Consider the following 15343-nt stretch of genomic DNA (forward strand, 5'->3'; position numbering starts at 1 on the left):
ATTTGATCTGGTATATTACCGTCCTTAACCATGATTATATATAAACATAACTGATGCAACTATGATAGACTAATATGATACAAAAAGGAAAGCTTTCAAGCGTAGGCATACACACAATAAAAAGGATCCAGTGGTTTAAGATGCAACAGAGTAACTTTTTGCTAAGCATGGCTACAAACATTGGATACCAAGCATCATAAAGGTCGATCATACCACCGATATTAGAAACTTGGTGTCCCTAATCTGCGCAATCTTTGATGGGAATGTGCTCATCCAGCATGTTCAACAAATCATCTTGACAATGGCATAACTCATCCCAGAATATGTGAGAGAATCCTGCGGAATTTGGAAGTCCATAAAAGGCACAGCCATGACCGGGCGTGCCCTTCATACTATAATCATCCACTGCTACAAGAATAAGTAAAAGATTCAAGATGTACCATAAAATCAGTACAAATGAAAGCAAGCTTCATAGGAACTAATGGCTTTGTTGGTGAAAGCTATAAACGACATTAAAGAGGGTAAAAACTTGAACTAAAAATTAACTTCTGAAAAGAATTAAAAATGATCAGTAAAAGACGGATAAGCGAAGAAGAGAGATAAACAGATACCGAATCAGAACATACTCCGTACATTCAAGACTCCCAAACTCGTGAAATGGTCCTGAAGAGAAAGAGAGGGAGAGTACCCATTTCGATCATCATTTCCGACCATGCTAAGAACACAAAGATCGGATGACCTCAAAGAAATCGCCATGAAATCCAGATCAATCCAACCTTCTGTCTCGTAGGCTCCATGAAATACTACCGTCACCAAATTAGACATAAGTAACCCAAAACAAGCTAGCATCGCAGGAACTCACTCGTTACTCTTGCCATTGCGACCGTCGACCACCATCGTTCTCCGATTCGACGGCTTCAAACCACAGAAACATCACGGCTCACGTTCGCAGGAACAAATAAAAACCTAATGACGATAAAAAGCGCCAGGCAGAGCGAGTAATGTCACTCTCCGTTTGAAGGCGAGCAGTGAATAAGATAGGGTAAAATGGAACCTAGTAAATAGCACATATATATATATATACATATTAAAATTGTTAAATAGATAGCTATTTAGGAACTTTAGTTGACAACCATCTGTCTTTACTGCTTCCTTAACGACCATCTACCCTGAGTGACCGTATAAGAAGTAGAACACTGAGGCGAGCTTTTCTACGAAAAACTTAAGATACTGCCTGCTATGTACCCGATTTGTTTACCCAGGGAGACGTCGCAGTTTCCAAACTCAACAATCCACGCGTCAAACAGGCAGAGAGCCGATTAGCGTATACACTGGAAGAGAACGCATCCTTTAAGGAAGCAAACGTTGGATAATTGGAGAGCACATCCGAAACTATTAGAGAATGGAAACTAAAAGCAAACGTAAACACCTCGCAACGTTAATCCATCCAAAATAGTAGTTCATACTTTAGAACAGGCCATTAAGTTCAGTAGCTGCCGGTCGTCTTTTACACGGTTCTTTACCATGGCCAAAATACAACTGATGACGTCTACGCACTTGGCAGGCCACCGCCGGTTTGGTGCAACATCGCATCAATCTCATCCCCATCTTCCATTTCAAGCTGCAGGAACATGAGACAAGATCATTGAGCGTAAATTATGGTTAACAGTGACAAAGAAATGATTTAAAGCTGCAGCAAACGGTTACTTCATCAGGAGTCTGTTCCCCCCGTAGTCTACGGCCGTCAAACAAGAAAGCAATGGCATTGAAGTCCACGGACTGGCGATCGCAGTAGGCATTCATGAGCTTCTTCAGCTGAGTGCTGCGCTTGATCCTAAAGAAGACCTCATTTCCATCCTTACAACACAAAAGCAAGAAATTAGTAGAGCACTGATGGCGGCATATCATAATAAAGATCAAACACGATCAGAAAAATGTAATTTCAAGTCCTCCAAATTTTAGCGCTGGTTGCCTCTACTATAAAAGAAAATTTAAGGCAAATGCAAATAGGATCCACAACCAACCAGCTTATTGAAGAAGTTCAGCTATGACAAGAACAATGCTGAATATTTGAAGAGGAAAACTATAATATTAAATATCAAGATATGCTGAAAAATGTTCCAGCACTAGATATTTCGAAGAAAAAAAGAATCCATAGTCACTGTTTTGTCATTTGAAGACAATAAAGCTGAGCTGGGAAAGGCATAAAATATGTATGATGCTGATTAGCTATGCAGCTATTATATCAGCCCAAATAGTTGTATCAGCTTTATTTTATACCTAAAAGAAGTTATATATAAATTAACTTACGGCAGATAATATCCAAACCACAAACCATGTGTATGCCTGTATAAGGCATAGAAATAGTTAGTCTAAACACTATTCACACTTTGGACATAGATCCAGATCAACCATCCCAATTCACAGTGCTTTTCATGTCCAAATTCAAGATAATATGCAATCCAGATAGCCAAAATTGTTGACCCAGTATGGTAGAACTCAAGAAAGAGGGGAAAAGATGAAGAGGCTATAAGAACTGAATCACACAATAATCGTTGGCCTTGCAACTTCCATTAATTTTAACCATGTTATCTCAATAAACAGTTATGTTTCACAATTTTCAGAAGCTTTTATGATCTTGGCTCTGGAAAATACTGTTCTGTAATTTCTGTAATTTTGACATGAACACATTGTAGTTTGTGCAATTTTCATACTTTTAACTCTATTTGTTAGTTTTAAAATTGAAGTTCTATGCTACCTTATTTCTAGTGTTTCTATAATGATGAAAAGAATGGTTTCACTACTATGTAATTCCCTGATTAATCCAACATTCATTGCACAAAGGATTCTTATATATATATATATATATATATATATATATATATATATATATATATATATATATATATATATATATATATATATATATGAACCACTATCCAGCATAAAAGTGGACCTCATGAGTAATTTTTGGATTTTGGGCTTCGGTTGTGACAGTTAACATATCAAATAAATAGCTCGCTAAAACACCGTACAAGGCAGAGAAGATAGTTAACATTAATTTACCAGTGTTACTGAAACAATCCATGCAAATAAAAATTTCTACTCATGACCAAAGTGCTGCTCCTGAGCACAACATGATTCAAAGTTTGAAATAAAACAAATAAAATGCAAGATATCCTAAATCTCAGGCTCACAGCATGACCTTCCAAAGCAAATAAAGATACAATCAGACTGACCACACCCACTATGGCAAACTGAGCTTGTGAGAACAAAGCTACTAATTATGCAAACTCCTTTTATCTTGTCTTTATTAAAGATACACACACGTATAAAAAACAAAGACAACAATAACGAGCTATTATGTCCCAATTATTAAGGGTCAGCTAGATGAATCTTTTCCGGCCATTTGTTATCACTATGCAATGCATTTTATGTATATAACACACAACTCATCAATTAATTGCTTGATATAAATTGATACAAAGTCGCAAAGTTCAATTTCTTGGCACAGGTTAAGAGATCTCAAGGTCTGACACCAGGACACAGGATAAGAACCCCCAGTCAATGAGCTTAACTTCTTGACAAGCTTAGTTTAACCAGGAGCAAAGGCCAGTTTAATCTCAATAGATTGCAGTTCACTTGTAAGTCCGTGTCTAATTCAAACCTTAGTCCCCCAAGTTTCAACATAATCAACATAACTAGCAAACTAATTTGTGTCATGACAGATTAGTCAATTGGATCAACAACCTTTTCTATCTAGGACCAAAAACAACACGAGAAGACGTACATCTCAGTTCTCGAGGGAAGGCTACAAGGTTCTTTTCCCACGTAGTTTTGGAAATTACGGTAGGAAATAATTCAATATACAGATGATGCATGAACAACAACATAAATATTTGACAACAGCACAAAGAGTTCAACAAAGAACTCATCATAATACCTACTAAAAATATCAATTAGATACCATGTTGTTACATCCAGCATAATCCACAACTACATAGAAAATTTCGAGTATCAATTTGTTTGTAGACCATGCATTGGCAGGAGATTTCGACTGACAGCATAGGCATCACCCCAAATACCCAAGCAAATCAGAAAAAGCTCATGTTTTTGGCAAAGATTTCAGAGGTAAGCAATCTCGAATCAAACCCCCAAAAGGAACACACTAACGAAACACCAAATCTCTAAATCGACGAGAGCTAAATCTTATAAAGCAGAGTAATCATGCTGATTGGCGACAGAAGAACATTACAGCGCACAAAGAAATCCATTTTATCGAAGAAAATAAATAAAAAAGGGAAAAGAAGGGAGGAGGCAACAGAAGGAACCAAACCTGTCCCTTGACCTTGAGATTGATGTGAGCCGACTGATCCGCCGGCTTCTTATCCTCCTCTTGCCCTGGCCCCGACATCACTCGACCGATCCCGCGCTCCCGACCCTTCCTTAGGGTTTCAATCTCACGACGCTTCGCCTGCCGTAGCCGAGCCGAGCTCCAAGCGAAGGCGAGGCGCTCCACCACGGATTTAAAGGCGGATTTCAGAGTCCGAATTCATAACCTTTCACGTCCGCCTTCGCGTGGTGGGATCCTGCGGACGGGCTGACGGCGACCGATGGCGTTCCCATTGTTTGGCCGTCCATTGTAAAATTGGACGGCCTCGATGCATCACGTGAATTCTGCTGTCACTTCTATGATTTGATTGAATTTATTAAAAATTAAAATAAATATATTATTAAACCCGTGAAACAATTTTAATAAATTTAATAAGTTAATTATCCAATCAAATGGATTCCCGACGAATAATCTAATTCAACGTTATAATGAATATTTTATCGAAGTAGATGCTGACTTGGTAAAGACTTATAAATTTACAGGAGCCGTTGGATTTGCAGACCCCCAATCCAACGATCAGTTGACATTCATGGACTGCCGTTGATTTGAAGGGAAAGTCCAGATGGACGAAATCCAGCGGTAGTGCGGTCCGCTGCACGCTCTCGTCACCGGAGACGTATGTGCTCTTCTCAGGAACTCAGGCCCAGGGGTCCGTGTCACCAGTCGTAACTTATCCGGCGATGGAGGCGGCGATCTGAGGATCCGTGCGCTGACAGAAACGAAGGGAGCGAAAAACTCGCTCCTTTTTTCGCCTTCTTCGATCCATCTCGATCGTCTCGTCAAGACCCTACACCTCCAAAGGCAAGAACTTAACGGACAGCGTCTCCGTTTCACTCGATCCGACCCCAAATTGTTTGATCCGCGGTGGGTACAATTTGTTGATGGTTTCTTTCCTGTCAATTTGCGTTTTGGGGTTCTCTGAATTTATGCTCGGATCTTCTCCTATTGCTTTGCTGATTAAGTATAGTACGTCTTTTCTTTTGTTCTTTCCATCTTCTTGTGGATTTTCGATTTACGTGTCGCAATCAAGTTCGTATTTTTTGCCGACTCGGGATAATTGGGGAAAGCTTTATCTTTTACGAAGTTCTTTTGCAGAGTATTTCGATTTCGCTCATCGGTTGTACGATTTCCTCTTTGGTTGGGTCTGTTCGTTCTCCTTGTTCCGATGAGAAAAGATGAAAGAATAGGCGAAAGAATGCTTTCTTTTGCTATTTCGTCTTTTGTTTATTATCGTTCTTGTGAGAGGACTTTGGATTGTCTTTTATGATGTATTGTTTTTGGGGAATTAGGGTTTTACTGTATGGCTGACGTATATAGCATGAACACGCTTGGACCATCGAGGAAAGGTACAAGGAGGCACGCGAGGGAAGGTGTCAGTCGTAAGATGGTTCTGAATTTGGACCTCAACTCTCCTCCGGTGGAGTGCCAGCTTCCTGAGGGGACTTCCGGTTGTAGACATCCACGGATTTCTCGAGGAACATCTATTTCCGTTGATCCTCAGTCGGGTAATCCGACCGGACGGCAGCAAGGGTCTTCTGCGCCATCAAACGATTGTTTAAATGGTGGTTTGATTGATGTAGAGCTGATAGAGGATGACGTCGTGATTCTCTCTTCCCCGAGAGGTCTTCCCCTGGTACTTGCTAGTTCTTGGCTTCTAATATACTTGTCTTTGGAGGGGGCTATATGTCGTATGAAATTATGTTAGCTTCTTAACTGTCGTATGATCTTTTCTGCTGTATTTGAATACCTCATTAGCCTATAACACTTATCTGCCTTTTTGACCATGATAGAATTTTTATGCCGGATTTTAATTCCTGAATAGGCCGAGACATTAGCTTGTTTTTAGCATATATGGACATTAATTAAATATTTGGAGTTATGTATTTAAAATATTGTAGTACCTTGAATTCCTAGGTGGCCCAGAACACTTTTTGTCACATATTTGAACATCGATATAGCCTTTGAAAGTTTTGCACCATGAGTCATGTTTCTTGAATTTTAGGTAGGCTGAAACACTTAATTTTAGCGGATTTGAAGACTGATCTTTATTCAAGTTTGTTCTTATTGGATTAGAGGAGGAACCACTCCAGAAGAGACCACCCTGTGACAGTGGTTCTAGATGAAGATCCGGAGACAAATTTGAGACGATCAGGTTAGTGTATGCCAGTATTGGTATTAAATGGAAACTCTGAGACCAAAGTGCTGGTAGAAATTTCTTTTTAATATGAGAATCTGCAAATTAATACTTTAGATAGTCATTTATTCTCGTAGATGAGATTTTTCCTTTTTGGCTTTTATATATTTATCGTTCTCTAGCAATCCTGAATCTCAAATCCTCATCGCACATCTAAGAAGATATTTTTTGCTTGATATTGTGAATTGAAGTTCGTACATTCTTCTTTTGTTTCATTTGCAATTAATGAACTTCATTAATGGGTACATTGGCTTCATTTGACAATTGCAGTAGATGCTATATATGTTTGTTGTGTAAAAAATTAAAAGAAAATGATATTTACACTCAAGGATTGATATACCTTATCTATAAAGTTATAAACTACGGATGGGATAAATGAAGTTGAAGTGTTTTCTATGCACAGGGATGGTAATTTTACTGGCTAATCCTTTTTTTTTTCTTTGTCAAGAGACCAGTGATATATGACAAAGCCATCTTATTTTGCTTACCATCCTGAGGTGTTTGATCAGTAAGAGTCTGGCTTATTCAACCATAAAATTTTTAGAAAGAAGTGCGCCTATGCCTCACACATCTTTCAAGGGTTCCTTCTTGATATATGTTCTGATATGTAACCATAGACTTACATGGATATCTTAACACTAGATGTTGTCCTTTGAATTATAACATATACAAATTGAAAAACTATAAAGTAGAGATCCAACTTAATCCATCATAGCCTAGTTCAATTTTACTGGGATCACAGTTGTGGTCCTGGACGACTCATTGATCTGAACAGTCCAATTCAACCTGGTTCATATTCATGGATAAGGCTGTGGATGATCTAATCTGGTCTGATTTATAGAGATTCACATTCCAACTAAGAATTTATGTTTGAAAAATTTTCAAACATAAGCTCACTATTTTTTTTTTAATGAAATCCATACAAAACCAAATTGAAATGTTATGGTTTGGTTTGTACTCTTAATTCATATGGCTCAATATAAAAATAACCTTTAGTATCCATGGTAAGATGTTTTCAATCTCATTCTTGTAAACTGGTAGAGATGAGAATGGTATGGATGGCAAAGACAAACAAGGGACTCACTTATGATAATAGGTGGAGTTTGGGCTAAAATATAATATGAGTTGATAATATAGATAACTTTCTTTAAATTGTTTGTCTTAAAAGCCAAGCTGAGCTAAATGACATAGTTGGTTTGATGGTTTAGAGAAAATAATGAAAGCCGCTACATGTATATAAAATGCTAGGGAGCTGAAGCCTTAATAATTTGTTCCTTTTTTGAGCTGTTGTGCATGTTTAATCTTTCGTCCTATTCTCTGTGCTGCCTCTCTCTCTCTCTCTCTCTCTCTTTCTCTAGATTTGGTGTCTTGACAGGGATCATCTTGTCCTATGTAGAGAGGATGGATGTTATGAGGTATTTTATGACGGATAACAATGGTCCATTGCACTGCACTGGCATGAAGCGAACTGGTAGTGATGATGGCACCGACCTCTATTTATAACCATGAGGACCTTTCAAAATGGGATCCTAGTTATTTATGGTTTATAAGATAGACATCAATTCTGGCATTGGCTGCAAGATCTGGGTTGTGTTGGTCCAATTTGATTGGATCAGATTATTCTTGAAATTGGAAAGTTATTTCAAAGTGAAAAAGATAAGATTTAAGATCTAGATTAAAAATTTAAAAACTAAGAAATTATGAAAGGTAAGAAAACTATGAAATTGGAGCTCTAGCAACATAGTCAACGTGACATTAAAAGATGTGGAGTTGTTTATAGGAAATATCGATACATGATTTAGATTGGAATTTAATATTAATTTGTTATTACAGGTAAAATCAAATAGGGTGGTAAATGGTGGTTAAGAAATGTGCTATTGTGCATTCTGTTTCTTTGTTAGTCTGACATTTTGAGTCATTATGATAGGCGAACAAGTGGTCAGATCATCTTTGAACACCAGCAACAAACGGTATAAAAGTTCGACAAGCACGGCAGTTACTAGTTATGATCTTTATCTTGGTTTGGAAGAGGACTACAATTCCAAGGTAAATATGTTTGGTTGTCTTTTTTTTTGTGTAATGCAGTATTTTACTTTGTTTGATCTTCTGTTTAGCTATAAATAATATTATTTGAATTGTAAATGATTCTATGTTTTCATGTGTTATCTAAATGACATTCTAGGGGGGTGCTTGATTATCTTTCGGAGGGTTACTAAAGCAACTGGCTGAACTGTATTTATGAATGAGCTTAACTATCTAAAACAGTTTTGAGTTGTTGATCTACCAGTAGTCATTATTTTCAAACTCAGCTTTTTTTTTTTGGTTGTTAAAATGGCTATGGATCATTAGATTTATTGTATCTGGTTTAGTGATATGTATTGCTGTGCTTAGCACTTCAGCTTAGCAGGTGTCACATTTGCTTTCTCTTCCTCATTTACTTGGATTCTGAGAACCAGAGAAAGAATGAACAAATGGCCACAACCTATGAATTTGCCAAATAAGAGTTGGTGCTTTAATCATACAGCCACAAGATTGGTTGGTGAACTGCCGTCATAGCTCTTCCAACTCAACCTCTAAATGGCTGTGTTGAATGGCAATTCTATCTTTTGATTAACTAACTATATGAACATAAAGAACTAATTGCATTCAAACTAAAATTAGATACATATCAAACTATCTCAGAGCTGGCAAACTCGAAGCGTAATAGGACTGTTGGTTTTTTAACTATTTGCTTATAGTTATTGTTTCTTTATCATTTGTAACTGTTCCAATATTCTTTCTGGCAAGTGCATTTGTTGTCAAGTCTGCTCACTATATGGACTTTCCTCGTACCTAGATTTGGTCAATGTCTGTCATCTTGTTGAGGGGTTAGTATGTGGGCTGGAGTTGAATCTGCAAGTGCAGTCCCATCTGTCTTCTCAAGTATAGAACTTTATAAATGTAGATTTTTGCAAGATGCTTTGTCCGGCTACTGTTTTCCTTTGGATCATTTGCAAAGCACTGCTGCTTTCTAGATCTTCCCTGTGGGAAGATGGTCAAATAGAATTGTTTGACTTCAGGATCTTTGTCATGTCTTGTGAGGTAAACAATTTAATATGTGGATTTGATGCAAGAGCATCGTCTTCATTTTAATATTTCTATGACAAGTAGATTGGACTCTTTTCACCTTTTCAGGTAATCACAAGTATGAATAGGAATTTAACTACTATGATCAGTATACTGAATATGAATAGGAATTGGACTACTAGATCAGTATACTGAAACTCTTTTTTTTTTGGATTCAGTTGCCTATCAGATACATTGGCTGTTTAATCATTACTTTTTAAGTTGTCCATCTTCACAACCATGAAAATCTTATTGCTCCCTCTACTGTCTTATTCTTTTGTTTTCTAGTACACACTTCTGCTACCATTCTCGTTAAATTTTAAACTCGATTTCGACTTGTAAATTGCAGAGGAAGAATATGATGAAGTCTAAACTAGAGCCTGCGGAGGTAATTAGGAAGGAACCTGCCTTCACCTGCCCTGTCTGCATGGATGCATTGGTGGAGGCAGCATCAACCATCTGTGGCCATATTTTCTGTCTAAAGTGCATAAAGGCCTCCATTCAGGCACAGAAGAAATGCCCAACCTGTAGAAGGAAACTCACTAAGAACAATTTTCATCGTGTTTATCTTCCATTTTCCGATTGACACGACACCGATTAGGTCCTTTATGTTCTTCATGATTTTACCAGTGATTCTTCCAGGTCCAAGAATGTTTTTCAATGTAGTTCAGGAACAATGTGATGAAATATGTGTTCAGGAACTACGTAAAAAATATCCATCTCATTACAAGGATGATGTGCTCTTTGTAGTGCTTGCTAAGAAGATGAAGTCTACATAGATATAGATTTTATACCCATTTTTTAAGGTCAAATATTATTTAATTTTTTGCTTGGAATGACACTAGTGAATATAGTGAACTGGCAGTAAACATAATTTGCTAGAGTAACAATTCAGATTCCCATTTCTTCTTATTCAGGATGGATGAATTAAGAAATCTTGTATTGCCTAAGAAGAACATCCCAGGAAATCTTGGTGATTTTTGTATTTTTAGTGAATCACCCAAATTTTGGGGGCCCTATCTGAAGGATCATTATGACAATTTTTTACTCATTTAGTTTAATCATGGAAAATAATCATGAAATTAATAGAAATCTGGTGTGTATCCAACAGTAATTTAAATATGAAGATCTTACAAGAAATTATTGGTGAATCACCCAGACTTTGGGGGACACATGATAAGAGAAGTTATGTCTCTTGTACTTCTAATCTGCCATCTGATCTTTAAATGACTGGACTTGGTAAGAATGTCAAGTTGTCAGTTCTGATCTCAGAAGCAGTCCTTTTGGTTGCTTGCAAAAATTCAGTACCGTCATATATCAGTAAGAAGTTCCACCAAAGGATCATCCTGGGGAACTGGAATTGGATATGTATACTTTATAGGACTGTTATAATTTGGTAGGCATTACCTTCAGGAATATCCCCATTGAGAAGTTCCACCAAGTGTTCTGTAGGAATTACCTTGGGACAGTGACAAGGATCTTCCTTGGAAATTGATACATAATGTAATTACCTCTCACACATTATTTTGATGGGGACTAGAGATTCTAATAATTTATGTTCAATGAGTAGTGTTAGATTCAAAAAGTAGAGGATTCATAATCTGATCTAGTAAAATTTTGATGCCTTTAATCTCAATCTTTACCACTTGTTTTTCCAAAAAAAAAAAAAGGGAAAAATCTTGTGAAAAATGCACATTGAAAGGCAAGCTCAGAAGGCTCAAATCCTTTAATTAGCTAAAAACACAAATCAAACAATTGAATTGCTCAAGATAATGTCAGCTCAAATCAAACTTCACACAGGCAAAGATTCTTTGATAGTAGTTAGCAAGCTTACAGAAAGCAGAAGCCAAAGTTGCTGTGAAATTTGAACCTCCTAAATGCATCCACCATAAGGGAAGAAAACAGAAGGAGAGAGATGTGACCACACAACCTATTTATCAGTAAACTTGTCGAACCCTCATCTTCAAAGATTCATTCTATCTGTCAAAGAGCAAGAACAGTTTGCAGTTTCTTCATAAACTAAATTAATTTCGCATACCATAATCCATTACCTTTCTGTTGTAGCCTACAGATCCAACTGGAACTACCAAATACAAAAGTTCTCAGCCCAAAAAATTAGATTCTGGATACAAATTCCCTCAGTCTTAACAAACTGAATAATTTATTGGTCTCCAAGCATACATTGGTTGCTACACCCAAATCTTACATGGCTCATTAAGAAAAGGAATCAAGATCGCTTGCTTGACAGTCCAATGTCCTCTCGGTAGAGCAATAATAAGTATGTCCAAAGCTAACGCAATATCAATGATGAAATTTACCAGGTAAACATGCAACATAATTAAAATAACTTAACCAACCAGTTCTCTTATCTGCTAGCAAAAACTGGTGTACATGAACCAAAACCTTAACGAATCAGTTTCCTCCACTCTGTCCGGCCTCGATTTATTTCAAGACCGGTGCCAGACGATTTCAAGAAATGCAAGAACTGCTGGAGCTCCTGATCATGTGGCTTTGTGGTGGCAATCCCATTTGTGCTACCATTTTCCGCAAATTCTGAACTGGTAAGTGAATCCACTGCATCGTCATGTTGGCATTCTCGCCTATAATCTAGAGTGATTGTCTGCAGCTCATGGGTGTCAATAATTTCTTGAGGCATGCTCTGTAAAAGGATAAATATAGGATCAGCTGATGAAAAAATTCAGAAAATAACATTAACAAAGTGGAGAAAACTGAATAAAAATTGCTGGTACCCTAGAGTGTGTACTGTAAATATAACATTATGCATAGACATAGTTGCATTAGATAAGAAGCACATACTTCAAGGACCCATCCAATGTAAGTCACATTGTTTACATGTTGGTTCATGTCCAAATCAGCTCTTCTTGGCTGCGTTTTTCAAATGGAGAATGATTAGAGTAACAGCTCAAAAGAAAAGCAGGCATATTCTGTTAGCACAGGATTACGAACATGAGTTCAATTAACCAAATAAAAAGCATACCACAAGTCCTAATCTTGAATATTGAGCAGGATCTGCAAGCTTGGGAATTTTCTTCAGGCTGCCATTGTTTTCTTCTGGAAATGATAATCTACATGTCATAAGACAAAAGTTTTAGAAATATAACTTGCAGTTCTAAAGAGCATATACTGGGGGAAACAGCACTGCGTTTTAGGCTAAGTGCAATCACTGATGTCTTATATAACTTCATAATCCATCTTATTTCCTCCCTTTTCAAAAAATAAGATTTGATGCAATTCCATGGATTTGGCATCATCCCTCAAGAAGTTTCAATTCAAGTAAACAAATTAAAAAGAATTTCCAATATATGCTTACCTAGGAGTTCTTGGACAAAACACAAGATATTCTTCCCTGACTTCATCACTTACTCGTTGAAGCTTCCGTGTGTCTTGGTTCATCATTACCCACTTGCTGAAGCAAAGATGCATAACCAAAAGTGAGAAGCAATACACTTATTATCATCACCTACAAACATAGAGAGAACGATAGCAATACTATAAAAGTATAAATAACATAGCTATTTATGCCCTGCAGTAACTCTCTCTCCCCTCCCCCCCCCCCTCCTTGCTACCTCAGCAAAATGAATACACTTCTTTTCCTCACTTGTCCACTCAATGCTTCCAAACTTTGTAATCCCTTTAGCTCCTCTTTGACTATATATCTTGATGTGCATCTCCATCCCTCCTCAAACAAAAAAGACACTCCTTGGGAACCATCTTTTCATGCCCTACTCAAAATCATTTAATAGCTTTTAGGATAGAACTATATCAGTTTTCACAATCAATTTTAAGAACACAGCTAATTTTTTGCTTAGGGAGAATTCTTTCTGAAAATCAAAAGGAGAAGCATAACTTGACCGAGTTTCTGTTCCTGATGGCACTAATCAACTGCTGAGATGTTGCCATCACCAGTTCTACTAAACAAACTGTGAACTATCATACAATTGCACTGAGAAACTTATGCATCTATGTACATCGGAGGCTGTAAAATTTTCAACATGCAAGAACAACTTTTTATCTTATTTAACGTTAGGTACAATCAACAAAGTACCTTGTAGCTCTTCCAATTACTTCACCAGTGGCCAAATCCTTGAGAATCCAATCACGCCTGGTTCCAATTCTTCCCTCCCCTTGGCACCATGTCTCTATCTCAACCACGTCACCCCTGGCAAGAACTATGACGTAAGCCCCAACCTCCGACTCAGAATTCAAGGAGATGAAATGCACATTCCTAATAACCCACCAAGCAGGATACTTGTATATCTCAATGTGCATGCGAGAAGTCACCCATATTAGGCGGAGCTTCCTCATGGTAGGCGTCGTAGCAAATCCATCAGTGGAGAACCCCACACTCTGTGCATGGTTGCATCCTACTTCCTGCAATCCGGTACAAATAAAGAACAATAGATTCTTGAATAGATCCAAAATTTCAGCTAAATTGGGGGGAAAACATAATAAAAAAGTAGAAGCATGAATTATGAAGAAATGGAAGATGAAAATTCTAGAAATTATGGAATACAATTGAATCAATAAAGAAATACAAGTCGTTTGCAAAGATCTGCGCAACCAAATCTAGCATCAACCAGAATGCATATCACAATCACAAGTTGCACAAACTCAAATCACTCGTACCGACTAAATGGAAATTTTAGTAAAGGTCAAACTAAATCAATTAAGATAAAAGCACAATCATAAAGCTAGTGAAAAAAAAAAAGTTAACTTTACAATAAAGGCGAAATTTTTGGAGAGAAGTTTCCAAACCCCAACCTCAGTCGTACCAAATTCAGCGAGAGAAATCGACATCGTAGAAGAAGGAACACAAATCGAAGTCTCTTACTGACTCCAAAATCCGAGCGGACGAAGGAAACCGGAAGGGGGGAGGACAGCAAGGTGATTCCAGATCTAGACAGAGCTCATTTTTCTAATGTCTTCGAAAAAGGGAAAAGAAGAACAAATTGCAGAAAAGGTGGGATCCGAATGAAGACCTGGAGTAGATTGGCGATCGTCTCCACGGTAGCCGTCTTGTTGATCCCCACCTCGTAGCACCGCACTACGAAGCTCTCCTTATACGACAGCCCATCCGGCACCAGACTCCCCAGGCGCAACCGCTCCGCCAGCCCCTTGCCTTCTGCCCCGCCCGCCGCCCCCACCCCGGCGACTAGCCTCGACGCCGCTGCCACGTCCGCCGCCTCCTGCCCGGGGATCGCTCTGGAGGAGCACCGAACCGCCGCCCACCTCCTCCGGCCGCGGCATTCGGCCGCCGCCACCGCCGCGTCGCTGTACCTGATAAGGCCCGCCGCCGCGCAGAATCGCAGCATCTCCGCCATCCACCGGCAACCTCGTGATTCGCGTCACCTCCCTTACAGCACTCCACGAGGCGCTCCCTTTCCGTCGCCGCACATCAGCGCTTATAGATGACTCGTGGTCGATAGGACCGATGTGGAACCGATGTCGGCCGTCCGATTGTTGATGAGCGGCCTTAACGGGACTTATAATACGACGGAACGGGAAGCGATCGAAGCAGTGGTGTTACCAACCAAGGTGGCAGTCCGAGATCACAGGATGAGCACGAGAACGCGATGATCAACGGTCAGGATGAATTGATCGGAGATGGTTGACATCCCAGCATCTGATAT

The 15343-nt window shown here is 38.5% G+C and overlaps 3 protein-coding genes across 10 annotated transcripts; 1 reads left to right on the forward strand and 2 right to left on the reverse strand.

Moving 5' to 3' along the window:
* Positions 1–1410: 1410 nt before the first annotated feature.
* Positions 1411–4503, reverse strand: LOC135587259 (small ubiquitin-related modifier 2-like). Its single transcript, XM_065078444.1, has 3 exons — positions 4337–4503; positions 1708–1857; positions 1411–1621 (listed from the first exon to the last, which is right to left on the reverse strand). The coding sequence occupies exons 1-3, from the start codon at positions 4412–4414 to the stop codon at positions 1550–1552; spliced, it is 300 nt and encodes a 99-aa protein (XP_064934516.1). The 5' UTR covers positions 4415–4503; the 3' UTR covers positions 1411–1549.
* Positions 4504–5028: 525 nt separating this feature from the next.
* On the forward strand, positions 5029–10425 carry LOC135582540 (uncharacterized). Of its 8 annotated transcripts, none has more exons than XR_010475809.1 (5): positions 5029–5257; positions 5683–6015; positions 6396–6545; positions 8515–8633; positions 10042–10425. XR_010475809.1 is itself a non-coding variant. In XM_065078445.1 (5 exons), exons 2-5 carry the CDS (start codon positions 5694–5696, stop codon positions 10276–10278), a joined length of 768 nt encoding a protein of 255 aa, XP_064934517.1. In that variant the 5' UTR covers positions 5035–5257; positions 5683–5693; the 3' UTR covers positions 10279–10425. The 8 variants fall into 8 exon arrangements, 4 of the variants coding, with proteins under 4 accessions (XP_064934517.1, XP_064934518.1, XP_064934519.1 ...); XR_010475808.1 differs by having other exon boundaries at positions 5030–5257; positions 5683–6026; XR_010475810.1 differs by having other exon boundaries at positions 5030–5257; positions 6467–6545.
* A 1411-nt stretch (positions 10426–11836) lies between these two features.
* On the reverse strand, positions 11837–15082 carry LOC135587261 (oleoyl-acyl carrier protein thioesterase 1, chloroplastic-like). The gene is made up of 7 exons (XM_065078449.1): positions 14693–15082; positions 13951–14084; positions 13759–13872; positions 13024–13119; positions 12691–12778; positions 12510–12578; positions 11837–12351 (listed from the first exon to the last, which is right to left on the reverse strand). Exons 1-7 carry the CDS (start codon positions 15032–15034, stop codon positions 12097–12099), a joined length of 1098 nt encoding a protein of 365 aa, XP_064934521.1. The 5' UTR covers positions 15035–15082; the 3' UTR covers positions 11837–12096.
* Positions 15083–15343: the final 261 nt, after the last annotated feature.

The sequence above is a fragment of the Musa acuminata genome, chromosome BXJ1-8, assembly GCF_036884655.1.
Source record: "Musa acuminata AAA Group cultivar baxijiao chromosome BXJ1-8, Cavendish_Baxijiao_AAA, whole genome shotgun sequence".
NCBI classification, from domain to species: domain Eukaryota; kingdom Viridiplantae; phylum Streptophyta; class Magnoliopsida; order Zingiberales; family Musaceae; genus Musa; species Musa acuminata.